The sequence below is a fragment of the Lagenorhynchus albirostris genome, chromosome 6, assembly GCF_949774975.1.
Source record: "Lagenorhynchus albirostris chromosome 6, mLagAlb1.1, whole genome shotgun sequence".
Lineage (NCBI taxonomy): Eukaryota > Metazoa > Chordata > Mammalia > Artiodactyla > Delphinidae > Lagenorhynchus > Lagenorhynchus albirostris.
In genome coordinates this window covers 45621659-45646330 of record NC_083100.1, presented here as the reverse complement: position 1 = coordinate 45646330, position 24672 = coordinate 45621659, and the positions used below count along the sequence as shown (strand labels likewise).

Sequence of the window (24672 nt, the reverse complement as noted above, 5' to 3'; positions counted from 1 at the left end):
ACTCAGTATGACAATCTCTAGGTCCATCCGTGTTGCTGCAAATGGCATTATTTTGTTCTTTCTTATGGCTGAGTAATATTCCATCGTATATATGCACCACATCTTCTTTATCCATTCCTCTGTTGATGGACATTTAGGTTGCTGCCATGCCCTGCCTATTGTAAATGGTGCTGAAATGAGCATTGGGGTGCATGTATATTTTTTCCTTTTTTTTTTTTTTTTTGGCTGTGTTGGGTCTTCATTGCTGCATGTGGGCTTTTCTGTAGTTGAGGTGAGCAGGGGCTGCTCTTCGTTGCGGTGCGCAGGCTTCTCATTACGGTGGCTTCTCTTGTTGCAAAGCACGAGCTCTAGGCGCACAGGCTTCAGTAGTTGTGGCATGTGGGCTCAGTAGTTGTGGCTCATGGGCTCTAGAGCACAGGCTCAGTAGTTGTGGCACATGGGCTTAGTTGCTCTGTGACATGTGGGATCTTCCTGGACCAGGGCTCAAACCCATGTCCCCTGCATTGACAGGTGGATTCTTAACCACTGCACCACCAGGGAAGTCCCAGGGTGCATGTATCTTTTTGAATTATGGTTTTCTCCGGGTACATGGCTAGGAGTGGGATTGCTGGGTTGTATGGTAGTTCTATTTTTATTTTTTAAGGAACCTCCATACTGTTCTCCATAGCAGCTGTACCAATTTGCATTCCCATCAACAGTGTAGGAGGGTTCCCTTTTCTCCACATCTTCTCCAGCAATTATTGTTTGTAGACTTTTTTGATGATGGCCATTCTGGCTGGTGTGAGGTGACTTCCTCACATCTTAAGCATATCTCACAGTAGGAAGAACCTATAACTTAAAACTTAATTAACCAAATGTATGTGGCCTAAATGGGTAATATATATCCAATATACTATATTATCTTTCCTTCTGTTTCTGTTTTATTTAAGATAGCAAAAATAGAGTATATGTCTGAAAATTAGGAGAGCTGGAATCCTAGCCCTTGCTCTGCTACTGAAAAGCTTTGTGACCTTCAGAAGTCACTTCACCTTCTTTGTTCTCAGTTTATATTATCTATAAAATAATGGGAGTTGAATGATAATATCTCCACAGTCCACAATCAAGTGGTTCTCTAAGGAGAAAATGGATTGTAAAGCCTGTCTGGATTCAAAGCCCATGCTTTTGGTTTTCTGTGTTAGTTGGTGTTTATTTATTTTTGTAATAATTTTATTTATAACAACACAGGTGAATGCTCTGCCCTTCACTCCACCTGTCTCACTCCTCAGATGTAAAAGAAGTTTGACTGTGGAGGGGCCTCTGAGACAGAACAAAACCCTCAGTGCTTCTTACTGTGACTGTGTTATTCAAAACTCGATTTGGGAGACCCTTCCACAGTGGGCAATGAGCACAGTTTCTTGTTTATAGCAACTAGGTTTGTTTTGCCTTAAAATTAGGAATCTTGTTTTAATAGCAAGAGCCTGTTAAAATAATACACTCTGTATTCATGTAAAATAAGAAGATAGAGGATACAATTTAATATTAAGGACTTACCTGGTGGCGCAGTGGTTAAGAATCTGCCTGCCAATGCAGGGAACACAGGTTCAATCTCTGGTCCAGAAAGATCCCACATGCCATGGAGCAACTAAGCCTGTGCGCCACAACTACTGAGCCCATGTGCCACAACTAGTGTGCCCGTGTGCTTCACAACTACTGAAGCCTGCTCGCCCTAGAGTCTGCACGCTGCAACTACTGAGCCCACGCACTGCAATTACTGAAGCCCGCGCACTCTAGGGCCCGTGTGCTGCAACTACTGAAGCCCATGCACCTAGAGCCGTGCTCTGCAACAAGAGAAGCCACCGCAGTGAGAAGCCCGTGCACCACAACGAAGAGTAGCCCCCACTCCCCGCAACTAAAGAAAGCCCGCGTGCAGCAATGAAGACCCAACGCAGCCAAAAATGAAAAATAAAATATAACAATAATAAAAAAGATACAATTTAATAGAAAGTTACTACAATAAAGTGAGAATAACTATCAAATCAAATATAAAATGTAAACGTTTAAACACTGACCCCAGTATTTTTTATTCTCTTTTAAATCCTGCTCATCCTTTAAAGGATAACCTTTAGAGTATTTAGTTTAAATTATATCCTTTCTTTTTTGGTGGATCTATTTTATTTTATTTTTTAGGATTATGGTTTTGACAATTAAGTAATAGGTTTAAGTTCGATTGATTCTGACCTTTCTTTAGCAATTGATTATTATGATGTGCTTTTTATATTGTTTGGCACTGTGACATGGAGAGTCAGCCAAATAAAGACTATAAAATTAAATTGGCTTACTCCTGTATGGGTTATCTACTGGGTGCAGTTGAGTAGCTGGAAGGTTTAAGTACTGGGGAGTTTTTTGTGGGTTTTTTTTATACACATATGCAGTCAAGTTAACGCCAAGAAAATTAGCCCCATCCTGTTTGAGTCTCTGAAACCTTGCTTACAAAGATAGAGACATACTCATTTAGTTTTCTTCTGTAGTTAAAATAACCATTGGTAGTTATGCTACCAAGAGTTATTTATTAGCCTTGATGTTAGAGAAAGCTTTTATGTTTTACAAAATGAAAATTATTTTCCTTTATTATTTTAAAATAATTGTATAGAGAACATGTTATCTACATACAATTGGCATATTTTGAATTTGATATAAACGTGTATTCAATATATTTATGTTAGCTCTTTCATATGTTAGTGTCAGATTTCATAGCAGCTAGGCTTAGTAACTCTTTAGTTAATTATTTTAGTTGTTGTTTATCTGGCATTTATTTTTTAAAAACCCACATTTTCATATTTACAGAGTGATTCTAAAAACATTTGAGAAAGCAAGAAAAGCAGATATTATAATTAGGTCCATATGATGTCCAACACTGCTCTCTACTGGCAAAGAAGCAAGTCATAAAACAAACTATTCAGTCTTTTAAGTGGGAAAAAAAAAAGTCAATTTCAAGTAATATTTGAAAATGAAGGTGTAATTCTCAAACTTTCACACGTTTTTGCAAAATCCTTATTTTAGGCATAATGGAATACAATGAAATAACTGGAAGAAATGACTACAGACATCACTTGAGATTAGCTTAAAAGAAAAGCCTGTGTCATTTTAATTAATTGAAAAATAGTTGTGGGAGTTTTGGAAAATATTAAGCCAGATATGAAATATCTTAATAGCATTCTAATTTTAAAAGTCTATAAAGTAAATATTTTTGTATATAATAGTGAGTTTGATGACATTTTTCTGTTTTTAATTTCAACAACCTCCAGCCTCTAAAATATCTGCTGTGAGTGCATTTACTAAGTATCCAAATGCACTGACCAAAGAGATGCATAGGTTGGACTATTTGCACAGAATATATAATTAGCTTTAAAGTATCAAAAATTTGCTCTGTATTTGTCAAAGTCTTTATTGATGATTTTCCAAAGACATTTTATAGTTTGTAAAATCTGTGAAAAATATATGCTATGTTGTTATACCTTTCAATATATAGACTAAGAATACACAAAACATTTTTATATCACTGTCATCTTACTTTTCATAGTCTAATATATTGTAAATGTCCTTTTATGTTTTATATCTTTCCTATCTGTCCATATTATCTAGGATCAAAACATTATTCAGTATTCTAATCTTCAATCCTTTTAATAACTAGTAGCCAAAATTTAAACACACACACACACACACACACACACACACACAATAATGCCCCAAATGGAATCAGTCATATATAGTAATTTAAGAGGTTTTGTTTGTTTATGTAAGTTTGCCTAATACTATCACTAGCTGATTACTTTAACAGTAACAAATTTAAAACATATTACATTTTCAATGATAATTACCTCTTGATTGTGAGAAAGAAGTTGATGCTTATTTTCATTGATACATTTTTCTGTAGTTTCTAAATTTCCTACAGTGAACATACATTACTATTAAAGTAGAAATGTTTATTCATAAGTCAACAGAAAAATTTTGTTGCAGATCTTCAAAGCACAGACACACAATTGTGCAAGACACACACTTGGACTTATGTAAGGTCTAATGCCTGATCTTGCAAAAAAAGTATGTGCTGAAAAGAATGTTGTCTATTGGAGACTCTGAAGAAATATAATTGATAAAATCTTGAATACTTGAAATAAGAAAAAGAGCACCCACCATTATCACTGGCCCCGGAACACATAACTCTTTCTTTTGCTCTTTTGCCACACTGAAAAATAGCACTTAGAATCTACATGTATAAAGCAAAAACAGTCTGATACATTATACTCTCTTCTCATCATTGTTATTTTTTTTCTGCCACATGGAGGAGCTAAGACATAAAGTTACTAAAACATAAAAGCAATGACTTTTACCCAATTGAAAGTGTTCAACATACCAATGTCCCATTTTCTATGAGATTGTAAAACAAATTTTCTATATTTTTTATTTAGGTAAATTTCATAACAGAAAGAATTTTTGAGATTAACTTCTTTTATTCAGCATAATTCCCTTAAGATCCATCAAGTTGTGTGTGTAACAATAGTCCACTTATTTTTATTGCTGAGTAGTGTTCCATGGTATGGATGTACCACAGTTTGTTTAACCATCCACCCACTGAAGTATATTTGGGTTGTTTCTGACATTTGACTAATACAAATAGATCCATTGTGAACATCAGTGCAAAAATATTTACAGGAATATAAGTGTTCATCTATCTGGGATAAACACCAAAAAGTACAGTTGCTGTACCTTAGGATAAGTGCATATTTAGTCTTCAGAGAAACTACCAAAACTATTTTCCAGTGTAGCTGTAACATTTTACATTCCCACCAACAGCAGCATCCTATAATTTTATTTGCTAATCTGATAACCCTGATTACTAATATTAAGGATCTAACTTTCTTGATTCTCCTTGCCCTTTCACCGAATATTTAACTTATTTCTGTTGGCAGCATTCTTCTCTTTCATCTCCCTCTGCAGCATGGCAGCTACCTGGGGACCCGTGGTTCTGGCACTCCTCAGTCCTTCCACTGAGACCTCAGTGCCAGGGTCTCCCTAATCCACACCTTTTACCCAGAATTCTCCTTCCCCAAGCTCTACTTTGTATACCCAGCTGTTGAGTCTGCTACTCTAACTGACACATCAAAGGAATTTAGACTCAATATGTTTGAGTAACTTTCATTTCTTCCTTTCATTCAGGTCGCTATTAAAATGTCACCCTTTTAGAGAGGACTTTCCTGATCACTCAATCTTAAATATTACACTCTGCTCAATTTATGTTATTATTTGTGTTATTTTTACTTATGCCATCTAAGATATATTAGAAATATGTTTGTGATCTAGACATGAACATAGAAATATATAGATACATACATACATACATACATGCGCACATACACAGGTATGCTCCCTGGGATATAAACTACACTAGAACAGGGACATTTTCCCCCTGCTATATACCCAGCACTTAGTAAATGCTTGACTCATAGTAAATACTCTTTTTTTTAAGGAATAAATGAGTATGTGCAACTTTAACTTGTTATCAGTTGGGGACTTAATTCAATTTTTATTTAATCAAAGTTATCCATGTCCATTTTAAACAAATATTTCCCCAAGGCTTATAATGAAGAAGCAAAATGTTCCTCAGCTCTTTTCCCAAGTGTCACTCACTGAAGTAACCATTTTCAACTCTTGTTATTTTCTTCTTTATTTCTGGATAACCTGCTGCACTGCTGTGCCTTGATTTGTCATATATGTAGTGGTTAACACCCTCTGTCACTGCCCCGCCCCCTTGATTCCTGGGTTCCATTTCTTCCTCTGCTTTGCTTTACACACTCCCCTCTTTTCCTATGAAGAGCTGGGGCATGGGAGTTTAAACTTTTAGTCCCTTTCATATCTCAGTATGTATTATTTCTCTCCTTGTAATCTGTAAACTTGGCTCTAAATCTTTTTTTTCTTAGAGTATGAAGTTATTTTTCTATTTTTCTACAGCAGTCATTAGCTAAGGAATATTGTGATATGGGGCAAAGCAAAAAACTTCCAGGTGTCTCCAGCTCTCTGTACTGGCAAAGTGACCTCATTGCCCAAAGGAAATCCTTTGAAGGTCTTGTGTGTGAGCCATTACCAGCAAAGCATGGGGAAGCTGGAGGATGGATCCCAGCACTGATAAAGAAGATCCAAGGAGAGTTGAGCAGGCACTAACAATATCCACTGAATTCTAGTGTCTTCCCCAAACAATCATTAAATTAAGAAGTGACAATCCCTCATAATTATAAAGCATTTTGCGGTTTACAGGGTGTTTTTGTTTTTGTTTTGTTTCTTATCTCTTACTGCAGTTGATCTTCAGAGCAATTTTGTAAGGAGAGAAGAACAATATTATTATCCTTATTTTTCAAGAATCAAATAAGGCAGAGACTAAGTGACCTTTCAGTATCTTCAGATTCTAAGCCTAGAGTTTATTCCAGCATGCTGCATCATATTCAAGGGTCTTATAAATATTTTATATAGACATGGAATGCACACAAATATGAACTATTTAATCTAAGTATCATGACTTTTATAACTTAAAAATACAGGAACTATTATAAGGAATAATCTGCTTTTCGGTTTTAAAATTATTTCCATTCAGTTCATCCAACATTACATAGAAAAAAAGGGTTAAGCGGCAAGCTTCATATTGGAAATCTTTAAAGCTTAGTTCCCACAATCACTCAAGGCTTCTCCCTGTGTTTCATTACTCAGATGGTTTAATTAAAGCCAATGTGAAAGAAACATATTAAAATGTTCCTGGAGCACTGCAAGAGGTTGATTCATTTAGAATGTACTTGGAGTTCTTCCATAATTTTCCCATATGGGCCTATTTACGTATAACCACTATGACTCATGACATTACTGCCGAAGTATGAATATTTTCCATAAATATTTCTAGCAACTCTTACAGTCTGTTATCAACACATCAGACGCTTCCTTCTTATAGTTCAGTAATCCCTTAGCAATATCGTCTGCTTTTACCTTCCTGTTTTGCTAACACTAGACCACCACTAATGGGGAATCTCTCAGTGATAATTTCAGAGATGTTGAGAAGAGTTTACCCCATGGATTTACTCAGAACTAAATAGATTCTACTGTGTTCGCTCCCCTCCTGTCACTTGAACCCTTTACTCTTTCTGCACGATCTAAAACAGTGCTTTTCAAATCTGGTGGCACGTTAAAATCACCTGGGGAGCTTTAAAATGCACAGATGCCCTGGCTCCACCCCAGCTAATTAAATCAGAGTCCCAGGCACTGGTCTAAGTTTAAAGCTCCCAAGTTATTGTATCATGAAGCCAAAGTTGAATACACTGTCCTGAAACAGAAGAAATGTGATGGGTCCATTGGTGTCAGGAATCGATTTGGCTGTCTCACATATCTTAGTAGCAGGTTTTCAGTTCCTTTTTAGCTGAAAATTTCTCCATTAATTTTGGTCTTTTTTTGCAGATCTGGTCAACCAATTTGAGGTCACAGAGGGATAAACCTAGTGCCTAATGATATCACGTCTAGACCAAGTTGCAGTTGTTTGGCATAGTTTGAATATATTAGAAAAAGAAACTGTTGTACCTTGTAGAATCTGAAAACTGAAATTTAATGCTTCTGAGCTTCACGTTCTCTCCATGAGCTCATTAGAAACAGGATCAGCAGTTATATCCTATATATATATATTTTTTTTTTCCGGTATGCAGGCCTCTCACTGTTGTGGCCTCTCCCGTTGCGGACCACAGGCTCCAGACACGCAGGCTTAGCGGCCATGGCTCACGGGCCCAGCCGCTATGCGGCATGTGGGATCTTCCCGGACCGGGGCACGAACCCGTGTCCCCTGCATCGGCAGGCGGACTCTCAACCACTGCGCCACCAGGGAAGCCCCTCTCCTATATTTTCAGCTCACCTTTTCTATCTACCTTCTACTGTTCTCCTCAGCTGTTACTATTTTCTAAGTCTGTTCCTTAGATTTTAGTACAAGAAATCACTTGTGATGGTTTTAGAAATAGAATTCCCTAGCCCTACCCTTATTAGATTGAGAAATCTGCATTGTTATGTTTTAACCTAGGTAAATGTTTTAACCTAGGTAATGTTTTAACATTGTTATGTTTTAACCTAGGTAATTCTCATACAGGTAATACACAGAGCCCATTTTGAAAAACAAAACTCTCATTTCTTTAGTTGTTATTGTTAGTTTTTTCAAGAATGAAAGAGAGGGATAAATTGGGAGATTGGGATTGACATATATATATGTCAGTATAGATAATACTGCTGTATATAAAATAGATAACTAATAAGAACCTGCTGTATAGCACAGGGAACTCTACTCAATACTCTGTAATGGCCTATATGGGAAAAGAATCTAAAAAAAAAAAAAAGTGGATATATGTATGTGTATAACTGATTCAATTTGCTGTACACCTAAAACTAACACAGCTATAGTTGTGTTACTAGCTGACTGTAAATCAACTATACTCCAATAAAATTTTTTTTAAAAAGAATGAAAGAAGGAATTAAATGTGATTTTAAAAGATACCCTGACATTACTATTTTGCTCCCTTTTATTCTGTGAGTTAACACATGAAAAATGTTCTACTTAATTATTTGATGTAAAGTATACACACATACATACTCATGCATATGTCTATTTATATAAGAAGTGATGAATTCTTATCCCACCCTGGTGTTATGATGATTGATAGTATGAGACAAGAAAAAAAGTCTTTGGAAAATTATATATACCTAATGAATTTAATGATTATTTGCTATTTATATAGAAATAATCTGTAGAATAAAATATCCACATGTCAATTCTAATTGGTCTTGAACATTTCATGATATTGGACTTCTGTTTAAGAGGTATTATATCTTTCCAGGATAGAGATTTTATTACAATGTAATTATTATGAAACTTTTTCTTTTTTGGGGGGATAGGTCAGGTTTTAACTAAAAACCTCCAGGGATACTTTAACTCTTAGTAAAATTGTAGAGCTTTTTTAAAAAATTTTTTGAATGTACTTTAGCTTATGGCTTTGATGAATGTTGTATACTGGGTATTAAAAACGTGTGTATTTTAAAATTTTACATGCTGTACAAGTGTGCTAATTGGAAAACAAAGAAAGATGTTGATTTGACATTATAAACTGTATTAAACCACATTAATATCTCAAAATATACTATTGACAACATAAAAATTATATGCTTTAAATTTTCAGATAATTTTTAATTGTAATTGTATTTTAAATTTGAGTTCAACTTTATTTCTCTGGGCCCAATGAAATGTCTTTAATTTTCTTTCCAGTACAAATCTTCAAGTAAAGTATTTAGGAAAAGTATGTTTTAAAAAAACCTTGAATAATAGGAATTGTATATGATTAAGTAATGTATTTATATTTTCATATAAAATAATATAAATTAGTAACTTCTATTTAGGATTTGGACTTGAATTACTATCACATCGTTCTATTATTCCATGATATATTTCAACATGACTTACTGACATATGATAAAGTAAAGCCTGTCTCACAAGTGACCATTTTCAGTTTCTTGGCAGCACAGAAGTGGAGCAGCCCAAAGGAACAGAAGTTGTGAGAGATGCTGTAAGGAAGCTAAAGGTAGGGAAAGCCCTCCAGATAAGTGTCTAGTGTATTGAATTTATCTTCAGTCATCAGTAGACTGGTGAAAATTCAAAGCATGAATAGCTCTGTGGCAGATATGGCTTCACCCTGGTAAAAATGGTCTGTTGAATGAATATCACTAGATCAAGGAAACATATTTAATAATAACTATGTACACATGATTATTTTTCTGTGTGTGGACCACTCTTTGTATTTTTCTAAGGTATAATTTTTCATACTCAACAAAAAAAATGTAATGGCAATATTTTATGTGTTGACATTCCGTAGCTTGCCTTTACTTTGCAACGTGGACTTGTGCCCTAATTCAAAGACTAATAATGGCAGAACAACTGTCTCTAAAAGTTAGAATATCATATTCACCAGTTGAAAGTATAGAATTAGACTTAATTACAAAGCAGCATTTTGCTGTGGCACTATATGTTAAAGACGTCCTAAAGGACAAATCCATGAGGATCTGGCCATATCTATGAGCAGACCTGGGGAACTGGTGAGAGTAAGAGCAGAAAAGGACACTAAGCAACTCCACATACTAAGAATCAGCAAGTTTCCTGAGAAAATCTTATGTAAGCTGCCATGCATCCTTCGCATGTTTTTCTAATTGCATCCCATCCCAAAAGACATCCTTCCCTCTGAGATACTAAGATTTGAAAAACTCCTTCAACAGAATTCTCATGTTTGTCTCATTAAGAAAATTTAAGGGCTTCCCTGGTGGTGCAGTGGTTGAGAGTCCGCCTGCCAATGCAGGGGACACGGGTTCGTGCCCCGGTCTGGGAAGATCCCACATGACGCGGAGCGGCTGGGCCTGTGAGCCATGGCCGCTGAGCCTGCACGTCCAGAGCCTGTGCTCCGCAGCAGGAGAGGCCACAACAGTGAGAGGCCCGCGTACCGCAAAAAAAAAAAAAAAAGAAAAAAAGAAAATTTAACATAGCACTATTTTGTTAACATACTTTATTGTTATTCTCTATGGTTGTTCTCAAAATTTTTTTTAGAAACAACCCTTCTCTGACTTTATTTAGAGTTCATCCAATTATTCCATAGGAGAGGCAAAATCATAGACATTAAAAAGTATTACTTTGCTTTGAGAATGTCATATCAGGTGGAATCTACTGAGTGTTTAAATTGAGAAAAAAATTGAAGTGAGTTGGCTTGGTTTCTGGGTAAAGAAATAAAAGGTAATATTTTAATCCATTTATTTTACCTGACTTTTCTTAATTTTTTTGTATTTTAAAATATTTTATGTATTTTATATTTTACTTATTTTTAAAGATATATGCTAAAAGGTCCTAAGATGATCTCACTCCCATTTGGAGAAAAAGGGGACCAGCCAACCATTTCTTTTAACTACTCATTAGGCAGTAATTTATACTTGTGCTTGTTTGGCAAATACTTTTAAGCACTAATAGAGAATTTTAAAAGTCTTACAATTTATGGACAACATTTAGAATAAGATTCTATTTAAATGTTCAGAACGTTGCACACTCTGGGTATGAATCCAACTTCACTGCAATCAGGATGTTTTATAAAAGAATGATGATATTTACACTTAATGTTTCTTTATACCTAGGAGGTTCTTTATTCAGTGAACCCAAATCCAAACCCAAAAAGATTCAATTACGTAATGACTAGGTAACAAACAGATATTTGAGATGAAATGCTTTCTAAAAAATGGCTAGTTTTTAATGTATTTTTGTGAAACTTTATTTTCAGTTCTTATGTAGTTTCCTATTTGGAAATGTACTCTGTTAATAAAGGAATGTGGTTTACAATAAGATAAAAATCATGAAGTATAGTTTAAAAATTTATACTCAGTTGATAATAGCTTTTGTCTTTCAAGTATCTTCCCGAATACTTAATCTAATAAGCAATCTTTACTCTATTGATTGTAAAAATTTTGTAGATCAGGAAAGTATATCTAAGGGTAATGATTCATGAACTAATGAAAATAAATAAAACAATGTTTTTTATTTACTTCTAAATTTTTTTGTTTGTTTCTTTGTATCAAAGGGCAGATGCTACAACTCAAGAGTATACAAGAATATTTACATTTATTTTAAGAACTTAGACCCTGGCTCCTGTTAATTCTGTTGTCATGTAGAGATGACCAGAAGATGGTGCTATAGCTCTACTAAAAAATAAAAATAAAAAAAAGAAATTTGCTTATTAACCCTGTTTTGTGTACACATCCCCCATTTTAATTTCCTGCGTACTTTTCTTAAACATATGTATTCTGATTACTTTTTTATCCACTATAGTTCAGTATTATATTTGCCACATAAGGTAACATTTCATTTCTATTTAATAATTTTTCAAAAGTTTGCAATATTAATATATTGGCTTCTGACATTAGAATTCAAAATTTATGACTAATACAAGATGATAGAAAACTTACAAGATTTTCAATAATGTATTTTTTTATGCTTCTGTGTTTAATGATGCCTAATAATTTTTCAAGAAAAATTTTAAAACTTCGATTTATTTTATTGGGTACTATTTTTCTGTCATTTTGTGGAGAATTTATAGTTCATAAAGTTTTCTTAAATATTATAATTTTTATAAGTGTTTACTTTCAGAAATTCTATATCAAAACAGCGTATTTTCTATTTCTCAATCATGTTCAACAATTTCTATCTCTTAATCATGTTTTAGTCTACAATTTAAGAAAATTCCAAATTTTTCAAAAAGTGATAATTAAAAAACCCTTTTGACTTCTAGATATTTAATATCATTGTTATTGTAAGGAATTTTATTTTTAATAAGGATTTATTTAGTTTTAATACAACTAGTACAAATGTCAGAGGGCTCAATATATTTCATCAACAATCTGCTTGTGATATTTACATGTGGATGAATATTGGTATGTAGACCCAAAACTTCTTGATTTCTCTGGGAGATAACCAGGGAGCAGCATTCCTGGACCCCAATTTTAGAGGACAGACCCCTCACCCCAGCAGAGCTAACAAAATTACATGAAGCTACCTCAAGCTATGTGGCCTTGGAAATTACTGAAAAGTTCTGTTAAATCTAGGCCCAGCAGTTTCTCCACTTGACCTCACTCTCTCTGGGTAGCATAACACTCTGTTTTTGTCTTCATAACCAGTTATTTAATTAATGAAATACTTAAAGATTATTTTAATTATAAACGTACATACATAGCTGGTATCCCTGTAAGAGTTATCAGGAAAATGTTTAATTAAATCAACAATTTATAAGAACCACAAAAAGAATTTGAATTAATTCATTAATTTTTATTGCCTAATGTATATTCCATTAATAATATAGTTAGATTTCACTTTTTAAGTCCTTTGAGAAATGGATAGAAATTGTGTGATGATGATATTGAAACTCAGTAGTGCTCCCTTTAAAATTTCTTTAGCTGTTCTACTTACAAGTGGCATATATTTAACTAAGTACTTTATTTATTTCAAGTAATACTTTATCCTTCCCCATCATTTTGTGGTGATAAAGGCTTGTTTTTGTTTATTCATTTGTTGCATCCAGATATCCTCCAGAATTCCTAGGCTTTACCCCCTTTGAATATTCTTATTAGATTATTATATTCAAGTTTTACTGGTAGATCACTCTATCTAGATGACCAAGAAATAAATTTACTGCAGCAAAAATGGAAAAAAATTTGCAGAAAGGCTTTTCAAGCATTAACATTCAAGTAGTAAATAGGGAGAGAAAAGAATACAATGTGAGCATGAATGTGTCTCCAAAATGTAAATTAGATGTATTGTGGAACACAGTTGAGAGGTCTACGAGTAGGAAAAGAGACCTAGAGAAATCATGCAAACTGTAGATAGAATACAGTCATCTTAAACTAAAAAAAAACCAAAACAAAAAACAAGCAGGAATGAGAATATTAAACTTTGTTTAAAATATTATAGATTGAACAAATATAACCTTAGGCTTAAATGTTTTGCAACATTTGTGCAACAGTCAAGGCCAATAACCAGTATCAACCTTGATAAACATGAAAATAGAACTGGAAGGTTTTTTTTCTCTAATTCAGAAAATGTGCTGGGCAAAAGAAAAGAGTTATTAGTAGATAGCAAAACTAGGTTCTAGGCCTGATTGCTACAGATCCATTTTATGACCAAGGTAACTGACTTCTCTGAGACTTACTTTTCTCATCTTTGAAATGGGAGGATGGGATTGGATGATCTCTGAACCTTCTTGGAGCACAATTATTTCATCTTGATATGAAGCAGAAGAAAAGGTTTCACAAGCCATAGATCAGACATTTTATGTTTATTTTTCTTTTTCTTTGTCTCGTTCTCTTGTTTCCCCTCTCTCCCTCTCTCCCTCCTTGCTCCTCTCTTTGTTTATTCTACTTGTAGCCACTACTTCCTCCCCTTTTTCATTTTTTCCTTTTTTTTTCTGGCAGAAAAGACATAACAGATAAGTTTAACATTAGTGGTTGTTTTGTGACGGACTTTTTGGAAACTAAAAGAGGTCACAGGAAAGGTTGTGTCCAGATGTGGAAAAGGCTTCAAGAGCTATTGCTCATTGTCTGTTTCTGGAAAAGAGCAGCACCCAGGAAGCCAGCTTAGACTGCTTCTGCGGCCAGCCATGGGATTGGCTTTGTTCAGACGTGTTCACATAGATGGAAAGCAGCTGATTTATTTTGTCAGCCTCCATATGTGAAAACCCCCAAATTGCTTTGATTATACCAATACAGGAAGAAGATTATGAAGGGAAGAGAAACAAATTAATCCACTTTCTTTGGGAGAGAGCTGGGATAGTTTTTAAAGGTCTGCGCTGAAGCAAAACAAGTTTCTTAAAGACAAAAAAGAAAATTCTCTGGCATGAATTAGTCACATTTATGTGCAGAATGTAAGACTGCTGAATACCGAGAAAAAAGCTGCCTGTATTTATAGAACAGGACAGATAGCAAACTAAAAAATTATACCACCCAAAATGAAATAAAGCAAATGGAACCCTTCTCCCGTAACCCCCTCCCTGGATATCAAGGCAGACATTTCAAGGCATTCTTATATGCATTAATTATGTTATTCTCCATGGCAGTGCAAAATCATGAAAAGAGAAAGAGGCCTTTAAACACTCTCTGCTCTGGGACTGAACTATACCATGTGTATTCACATTAGAAAGAAATACACAATGCATATAAATATGACACACAAAAGAGGACTGAAACCCCATCTTGCCTTACAGATACTCTGTTTTGAATCGAGTTAGGGTGATCCATGTGCTAACAAAATGTTATACTAGGAAATAACTTCTTGAACCCCTACAAGAGGGGTAATAAATACAATTTTTTTCAATAGTTCTCTTCTATTTCTTGAGAAGAAAGGGGGGGGAGGGAGAAGAGAAGGAAAGTAGGGAGAGAATAGCATTGCCAGATAAAGCCAGGACATTTCAATACTTCTAGGCTGAGTCTAGTTCTGAGTGTATTTTTTTGTTTTTTTGTTTTTTTGTTTTTGCGGTACACGGGCCTCTCACTGTTGTGGCCTATCCCGTTGGGGAGCACATGCTCCGGACGCGCAGGCTTAGTGGCCATGGCTCACGGGCCCAGCCGCTCCGCGTCATGTGGGATCTTCCCGGACCAGGGCACGAACTCGTGTCCCCTGCATCGGCAGGCGGACCCTTAACCACTGCGCCACCAGGGAAGTCCGTTCTGAGTGTTTTATCTGGGATAATTACTTCACTCCTTAGCTTCAGTTTGATTTCTAAATATTTGGGGGCCGTGTGGAGTTTATAAAAATACTTTATAATGGGCAATAATTTATTTAATGAAATTTCAACACTGAATATGAGCTCCAAATATATGTGTTCATTTTCTATAGAAACAGAATTACAGTTTTGTGAATAAATTTTCATTTGTAGTTTGCAAGACATATCAAGAAATCTGAAGGCCAGAAAATTCCTAAAGTTGAGTTGCAAATATCAATTTATGGAGTAAAAATTCTAGAACCCAAAACAAAGGTAAGGCTCATTTGTAAACATTGGAAGCACTCTACTCTTGAATTAATTGCAATTACGCTCCTATTTTAATGAGTATTTTAAAATGTTTTACCAGTTGAAACTGTTGAGTTCTCAGTTAACTACAATTTAAAACTCTATAGGATTTATAGGGGAAGAAACAACATTTGGAATTGCTTTCTGAGTGGTTTGTTCTGCAGCCTATGTTTGGGATATAAAAATTTATACTAAAAGTGTATTCAACGGTATTTGGTCTTGTATTTAGGAATTTTTCTTCATAAGCTTGAATGAGATGCATGTAAGTGTGGTTCACTGAGTATGAAAGAAGACAAAAGCTGTATGCTGTTTATTAAAATGTCCTGGACCGACTGTTATTGCCTGTAGACATAATCAGTGTGTATTAGTTTACTAAGGCTGCCATAATAAAATACCACAGTCCCGGTGGCTCAAACAATAGAAATTTATTTCTCACAGTTCTGGAGGCTGGAAATCTGAGATTAAGCTGACAGCAGCAGGCTTGGTTTCCTCCGAGTCTTCTCTCCTTGGCTTGCAAATGGCTGCCTTCTTGATGCCTCTTCACGTGGTTGTCTGTGCACGCATACTCCTGTCTCTTTGTATGTCTTATTTCCTCTTCTAAGGACACCAGTCAGATTGGATGAGGGTTGACTCTAATGACCTTATTTTAACTTAATCACCTCTTTCAAGCCTTATCTCCAAACCCAGTCACATTCTAAGGTACGGGGAGTTAAGGCTTCAACATATAAATTTGGGGGGGACATAATTCAGCCCATAACACAGTGTAAACTTAAGGTTCTTGTATTTGAGAGCTTTCCCCCCTACAGATCCAATGGAAAAAAATTGGAAAATATAATCTATTCTAGATTCACATTTATTAATATGTACTTACTGTGGATGTAATTGTTTTCACCTAAATTGCATCAAAAATAACTGAGACATTTGCAAAAATAAGTCCCACATACTATCTTAGCCTACAGAATCAGAATTGCCATGGAAATTTTGCATTTATAATATGTTTTAGGACAACTGGACAATGGCATGGATGCACCCACAGTTATTGTTCAATTCCAAAATAAAGAACAATTGCATTCTTTCAAACCTCTCAAGCCAAGAATCTAAGACCTCCCTCAACTGTTCTAATTTCCTCCTATTCTCCACACTCAATATTAAATAAAAACAAAGAATTGGAGACCACTTTTGTTATGGTTATCCCAAAGTAACTATTGCTGAGGTGGCTGAAAGCAGACAAAAGAAGTGATGAAAGGATAGTGGGAGGTCTGGTCTATTCAAGCTCATGTATATATATATACACGGTTTGCTGGGAAACAAGGCAGTTGAAATTATGGCTGAGATTAACTCATTAGGCAGATGGTAGTTACAAAAGAACAGTAGGCTAAGGAAGCAGTAAGTTATAGAGTGACAATGTAGTCAAAAATGTAGCAACCAAAGTGTAGTCTTATATGCAATTAAAAAGAAAAACAATCCTAGTACTGTATTTCCTTTTTTAAACTAAGTGGATATATAGTGGCAAATGTCCAGGTAGAACAAGTCATTTGTAGGCCATGTTCCTGTTTATTTCTTCTAAACCATATAGATCCCTTTTGGAATGTATGTGTGTGTAATTAATTCAATCTTTTACATGAATTTTAGGACTTGTCAAAGCACACCTTGAAATATGTAAGGCTGATAATACACTTTATGTATCATCTACATGTGTTCTTGTTCGTTTTGATTCAAGTCTACCCATAATATACCCTAAGCTATAAAAATTTCACCAACACCATAATCTATAAATTATAATCTACTAAACCATTCTCCTATTATTGAACATTTAGAATGCTTCAAATTGTTCATTAATTAATAACAAAATTTAAGTATTTAGAAAATACCAATATGATTAAATGCAGTATATAAAGAGAACGTCATTAGTGTTTAGAATCAACAGTTTAATAATGGCATATCTTTACAAATCACAAAATATAGAGACTTAAGGATACTTCAAGATGACTAACACTGATTTAGTATGTGGTGTGTGTGTGTGTGTGTGTGTGTGTGTATTTAAAAAGACACAAAGAAGCAGATCATGGGAAATGCATATGTAGCAAATGTTACCCGTTTGTGATTCTGGCGCCCACATAATAAGACTCCCATAATAATGAGTTTCCTGTTTTCAACCTGTCAACCGTATCATTATGTTCCCTAAACTTTTACTGTCAAATCTCTATGCCTCTCCCAACCTAAACCCCACTTACAAAACATCAGTGAGTTGGGATTCAACTCTGTGATTAGCCAACTGACTTTTGTTCATGGTATTTCTCACCCAAATCAATAACACCAATGCTTTTCTTCCCTGTCCCAAAGTCTCAATTTCCTATATCTAATAGCTAATTTTAAAGAGACCCAATTTAATTTTTTCCCAAAAAAGTAAGTTTTCCAAACTTTTAACCAGAAAGAAACATCTCTATTTTCATCCCTGCCAGACTTGAAGAGTGATCTTGGAGTTTTAAAATCTTTGAAATGTCTTATAAATTCTATTATATTACATATGGATAGACAGCAACTGACCCTTTACTCATATATCACATGTGAATATAGAGTGTCTGACTCTTTACCTATTATAGAATATACCATTTTTTGAATCCATAAAAACATATAGGTAATCTAAAAAAGGGATTACCAGCTCTTCTGGGCATTAGTGCCCCTAGGAGGCTCCTGAGAATGCCACTTGCTGGAGACCACCCAGGCCTTTCAGATTCAGAATCTACAGAACAAGACTTAGTATCTATAACATAAAAAACAAGAAAACCTCCCCAGGTGGCTCTGATACAGCCTGTTCACAGATATGCATTTAGGAACCACTATTTGAGGAGATGTGAGTGAATCAGAAATAATCTATCATATATTTTATTTTGGGTATAAGCTGTAATTTAGGAAAAAAATAATTAAATATGATGGTCCTAAGATAAATTTATTTATAGTAAAACATACATGTTTGCTATACATTTATATAGTAAATATATTTATATATTTAAAAATTTATTCTTAACCAAATGGACTTGATAGAAAATAGACCATTTTTCTATACCATTTGGATGGATGAAAATGGAAGTGAAAAGCAATCTCAGTTGACTCCAATATCTTTCTTCCTGTGTCTTTTCACCTTTTGCTTTTCTCACTTTTCCTCCAAATGGAGATTTTGCATTACTGGAATAAAGGTGGTATAGGTGAATTGGGGATTTACTTATGTTTTGTTCCAACTCCAATAATATATCGTCAGTGTTAAAGGATAATTGTGTTCTCACTGTGCTTAATTGTATTCCTGAGTCTCTTTATCCTGTCTCACCAGAAATCAGTACTATATCATAAAGATGTATCACAACAACAAAAATTCACAAAAGTAATAAAATTATAAGTTTCAGCACCCTGGTCTTCTTTTGTAGAAAGATACCTCTTGCCAGTCCAGACAAAACTTAAGATGATTCCCAACTGTCATAACCAAAGGCTTTCTGTGATCACATTGGTTGGTGAGTGAATGAGGAACTGCATAGGTTTCACCACCAGCTGTGTAAATGATGTGTTTTCATGTTAAATACTTGTAATTTCTCCTATAAATGGAAAAAAATGAATCATTTTTCTCTATTGTATAGCAATGATATGTCCTTTTTATGTTTAACATGATTATACAGTTAGTAAACTGGCGTAGACTTGCTGTCGGTATTTGGGAGCTACAGTACAACTGAAGGCCATCGTTTGACTGTATTAATAATAAAACAAAGATATGCCAGTGAGAAAAAAGACTGGTCAATCAGGCAAAGTGTAGGAGAAGGATAGTCTCAGACAAACGTGGTCAGTGTCCATCTCAGCACTAACCACAAGAGAGGAAAGATGACTTCATCAGAAGCCTTAGTAAGTTGTTTACAATCATACAGTATACAGCTTCATTTTAATTTTCATGCTTGCAAACAACCCTTTGGTGACTTACCATTTGTTTTGTATGCAGTCAAGAATGCAGGCTGTAGACAAATTCTCTTAGCATTTATTTGTTTAACTTATTATATGTACCCATTTTCCGTCTGAAGGGCAGTAATGTGAATCAGAGTGATAGAGAAAATCTCAGCAAGCTGGCACGTCAAACCCTGAACTTGGAAGGATGTAGTGACAGATGCTATAGTTGCAGTATATGATGTGTGTGTGTGTGTGTGTGTGTGTGTGTGTGTGTGTGTGTATATATATGCAGTATTTATCTTTCTACTGATTAACAAGGTTGATTCAGCAATTTAGAAGCTGGATGTCTAGATCTTCTTCATTCATTGCTCCAATGGAAAACATTACAGAAGTTGCAAGGATGATTTCCTTAGACAGAAGAGTTTCAAGAGTGTATGAGTTACCATGAAGACATGTAATATGTAGTATGTTTCATATGAAATTGTGTACAAATGAAGTTATGTTTTAAACTGTAATGTTAGTAGCAGTAAGATAAAATGAAAAGTATTCTGGTTAAAAAGGGTTCTGCGAATTCTGTAACCTTGTGGAAGCATCTTAATCTCTCTAGACCTCAATATCCTCCTAACTAAAATTGCACAATTTAAAGTAATGGTCTCTGAATCCCCTGTAGCTCAGGAAGCCCATGAACCTCTGATCCTCTTTTCCCTTCTGTTTTTCTAAGTGCTATTGAAATGACTATCTTAGTTTAATCCTGACAGATGATGTTTCATAAGTTGTATGTTATTAGCACAGCTGGTATAGCAGAAAATGGAAAAAAAAATCTCTTCAACTATGTTTATTTTCATCTGTGTTCACAGGAAGTTCAACACAATTGTCAGCTTCACAGAATATCATTTTGTGCAGATGATAAAACTGACAAGAGGATATTCACTTTCATATGCAAAGATTCTGAGTCAAATAAACATTTGTGCTATGTATTTGACAGTGAAAAGTGTGTAAGTATGCCAGATGTTTTAGGGTGGTTTGTTCTGCTCTACAAGCCAGGAATTATCTTGTTTCTGACATTAGTAAAGTATTTGGAAATGAATAAGGTCTGCAAATACTTAACTACGCTAATAGATTCATCCTGTCATGAGAATATGCTTCAGGATTTCATCCTTAACTAAATTCTCATGTTCATGGGCACAAGCTTTCATGCAAATTTCTTTTCTTAGAATGTCATGCTTATGTTATACATTTGTCTTATAATCACTTGATTTATTTGAAATTTTAAACTCAAATACAATTTAGTAATATGCATATAATGCAAAAGAGTAATTGCGACCAAAGTATTGATTTTTTTTTTCTGGAATGTGATGGATCTGATGAAAATAAATATTTTAAACTCCAGGAAATGAAATGTGTATGGCTTCTCAAAAAAGTCTCCAATACTTTGAAAATCTGGTTCTTGATTTTCATTATTCAGAAAACTTAATATAATGAAAGGTGGTAGAATTGTATGGGCGTGTGTTTGTGCCTGTGTATGAGCTTGAGAATGTAATCTAAAGTTCTTAGCAAGTAAGAACAATTAGAGAATTCCAAAGTTAAGTTCACTAACAGTTCTTTAATCATCTGGAATCTTAAGGAAAACCCAATGTCTTGACTACAAGCATAAGCTAATGCTAATCATAACCTAGTCCGAGGTCCTGTTATAAAACATAAGATGTGAATTCCAAGCACACATTGTAGCCTTTGATAGCTTTAATTGAGGAAGAACATCTAACCTCAACAACATGATTGCCTTAGACAGAAAGAAACTTAATTTATTTATTTGCTCATTTTTAATACTGTCAAAAATAGCAGGGACTAATATTATCACTATTATATAATTTATTTCTCTGGTTTCAGTACGTGAGCTTCTTAAAAACAAATACTTTTATTTGTCCATGTAACTCTTGCGTCAGGTGAACAATAGATGCTCAATGAATTTTTTCCTTAAAGAAAAGACTATGTGGAAAAATTTACAAAAGATACAGCAAGTTATTATCTGTATCTTTTAAACTGTAGTTCTTTAAACAGGCAAACTAATGTGCTAAGCTACTCCGCATCATAACATGTTTTGAGAATTTGATGAATATTATGAAACATCTCATCAGAAAAATATGCTTATCCATATAAGACAATATTATGTGAACAATATGGCATTTTATATGAAATTAAAAAGTTGTTTTTGAAATGTATCCTATCGAATGAATGCATTATATTTAATGTCCCAAATGCTTCTTAACCATAATTGCTTGCAAATGTTTTCTCTGTGATTGAGAAGATTAAGGTTGATACTTATTGAATATCTTCTATGTGTAAGATATTATAACCTTTTACCACTTATGACAAACAGTAAATTCAGTTGCCCTTCTTTCTTGTCTTACACATGGGAATAAACTTCCTTGGGGTCCTTTGAAATATTCATAACCCAAGTCCATTATAAATACTAGTCTTCTTATAACCTTATGTCACATGTTTTATCTTTCTTTGATTTCCAAATTTATTACATGATTATTTAAAATATAAGCTTGCTAGAATTCCCATGAACTTTTATTGATTTCAAAGTATAAACTCTGTTACTCCCTGATCATAATTGTTTGTAACTGATTTCCAGAATTTCAGTTCCTTGACCCATTATTCCTCTCTGGATATACCATATTAGCTTTCTTTTTTCTTGAAGGTTGAAAATATTTTCTTGAAGCCTACAGCAGTGGCTCACAACCATTAGTGTGCATAATGGAGGACCCTTTACAATACAGCTCATTGGTTCCCACTACAAAAAATAAGTTCATATTGATTCGTGCTGGAGCTCAGGAAATCTACATTTAACAAGTCCACCAAGTGATTCTGCTGCAGGTAGATGGAAGTCTGAGCTTTGAAAAGCAAGGATCCAAGATATCTCTCCAACTATAAGTTGGCATCACTTTCATTAGCTTAAAGAGGACATGTTTCCTCAGTTTCATTATATCATTTTCACCTCAAAGTTTTATTTGCTCTAATTATAACAATGTCTATATTCATAAAATTGATTTTATATGTATGCAGAATTTTGAAATGCCATCCTCTCTAACTTCATTTCCTAGTTATTGAAAATTAAAACAGGAAAATAAATTATGGCCCGATTAACACAACTCTTCCTCTTACTTTAAGAAACCAAAGCTTGAGAAGTTGAGTGACTTTCCCAAAGTTACAAAGCTAGGGGATAACAGAATCAGGATTGAGATTTAATACCTTGAATTGCCATTGTAACATCTATCCAGTCATGCTATCTTACTCCCAAACTGTGACCTGTTCCAGGGGCCTTGTCTTATATATTCATTATATTTTATCCTTTCAGTACTTCCATGAAATTGTTGAGAGTTTGAAAGATAGATGAAGCCCCTCTTAGCATGCCATGAGACTGGAGTTCACTACTTTGTTAACATGTTGTGTTAGTGAGTCTCCTTCCATGGTGACAATGAGGATAATGTGAGGAGCTAGAGTACCCAGCCCTGCTAAGCAGTAATGAAGAGAGGCCAAGTAAGGAAGCTAAGCTTCTATCCCCACCAGGCAGTAATGAGGCAATGCTCTCCCATTCCCATTCCCCTACTGGAACCGTGTCAGAGAGAGCCACCCAAACACAAAGTTTAAATAATTTCCAGCGTCTCATAACATAATATCTAAAATATCCAGGGTTCACTTGAAAATAACTCATCATATCAAGAATTGGAACATAAACTAAATGAAAAAAGATGACCAATAGATCTCAACACTGAGATGAGAGAGATATTAATTACCAGACAAAATTTTTGTCTGGTAACTGGTAACAAAACCAGCCAACATAAAAATAATAAAATAAACCATTACAATCACACTTGAAACAAAAAGTAGAAAGTATTATCAAAGAAATAGAAAATCAAAGCAAAGAAATTGAAGATATAAAGAAAACCCATCTGAGAATATTAGAGCTGAAAAATACGATAGTCAAATAAAAAACACAATATATGGGCTCAGAAGGGAGAGGACAGAAGAAAGAATCAGCAACCTAGAAGATCAAAAAATAGAAAATGCCCAATCTGAATAACACAGAGATAATAAGCATACACATATGTATGCACACACACATGTGCACACAGGCATACACACAAAACAATACAAAAGCAAAAAACAAAACAGAACTTCAGGGACCTGTGGGACTATAACAAAATGTCTAACATTCATGTGTCATCAGAGTCCTGGAAAGAGAGAGAGAAAAAGGTAGCCTTGAAAAAAACACATGAAGAAATAATAGTTGCAAACTTCCCAAATTTGGCAAAAGACATAAACCTATAGATTCAAGAAACTGAATGAACTCCAAACAGGATAAACCCAACTAATTCCACACCAAGTCACATCATACATAATCAAACTTCTGAAAACTAAAGACAGAAAAACCTTGAAAGCAGCAAGAGATAAACTAGTCCTTACCTATAGCAGAAACATCAATTCAAATGACAGTGTACTCCTTATTAGAAACCATGAAGGTGAGAAGGAAGTAGCACAGTATTTTTTTGAGTGCAAAAAAAAAAAAAAAAGGAGTGCTGTCAAACCAGAATTTTATATCCAGAAAAAAACATATACTTCAGAAATTAAAGAAAAATCAAAAATTTATCAAACGAAGGAAAACTAAGATTATTTGTCACTCCCAGATCTACCCTAAGTGAATGGCTAAAGGAAGTTCTCTAAACAATAAAAGAAGGCATCTTGGAACATGAGGAAGGAAAAAAGAACAGGATAAGCAAGCATATGGTAAATCTTTAGTTTTCTAAATTATGATTGACAGAAGCAAAAAATACTTTCTGATATGATTCTAAATGAATATATAGAAAATATGTAAGGCAATTATATTATAAACAGGGAAAGTTGAAGGGATGTAAAGGGAGGTAAGGTTTCTACACCTCTCTTGAACTGGAAAAATGACAGCATTAGTAGACTGTGATAAGTTGTATAAATATAATGTGGATTCCAGAGCAACCACTAAAAAAGTTATAAAATGGGATACATTTTAAAATACTATGGGTAAATCAAAATTTTATTATAAAAATGTTTTAAAAACCCATAGAAATTCAGTAAAAAA

The 24672-nt window shown here is 34.4% G+C and overlaps 1 protein-coding gene across 3 annotated transcripts in view; it reads left to right on the top strand.

The window, feature by feature from the left end:
- Nucleotides 1-24672, top strand: part of GULP1 (GULP PTB domain containing engulfment adaptor 1) — a 268642-nt gene that overhangs the window by 204273 nt on the left and 39697 nt on the right. For all 3 annotated transcript variants that reach the window (XM_060152473.1, XM_060152472.1, XM_060152474.1), the window contains exons 5-7: nt 9552-9623; nt 15495-15593; nt 20411-20548. In XM_060152473.1, coding sequence (XP_060008456.1) covers nt 9552-9623; nt 15495-15593; nt 20411-20548 — 309 coding nt within the window. The remainder of the gene's footprint in view (nt 1-9551; nt 9624-15494; nt 15594-20410; nt 20549-24672) is intronic.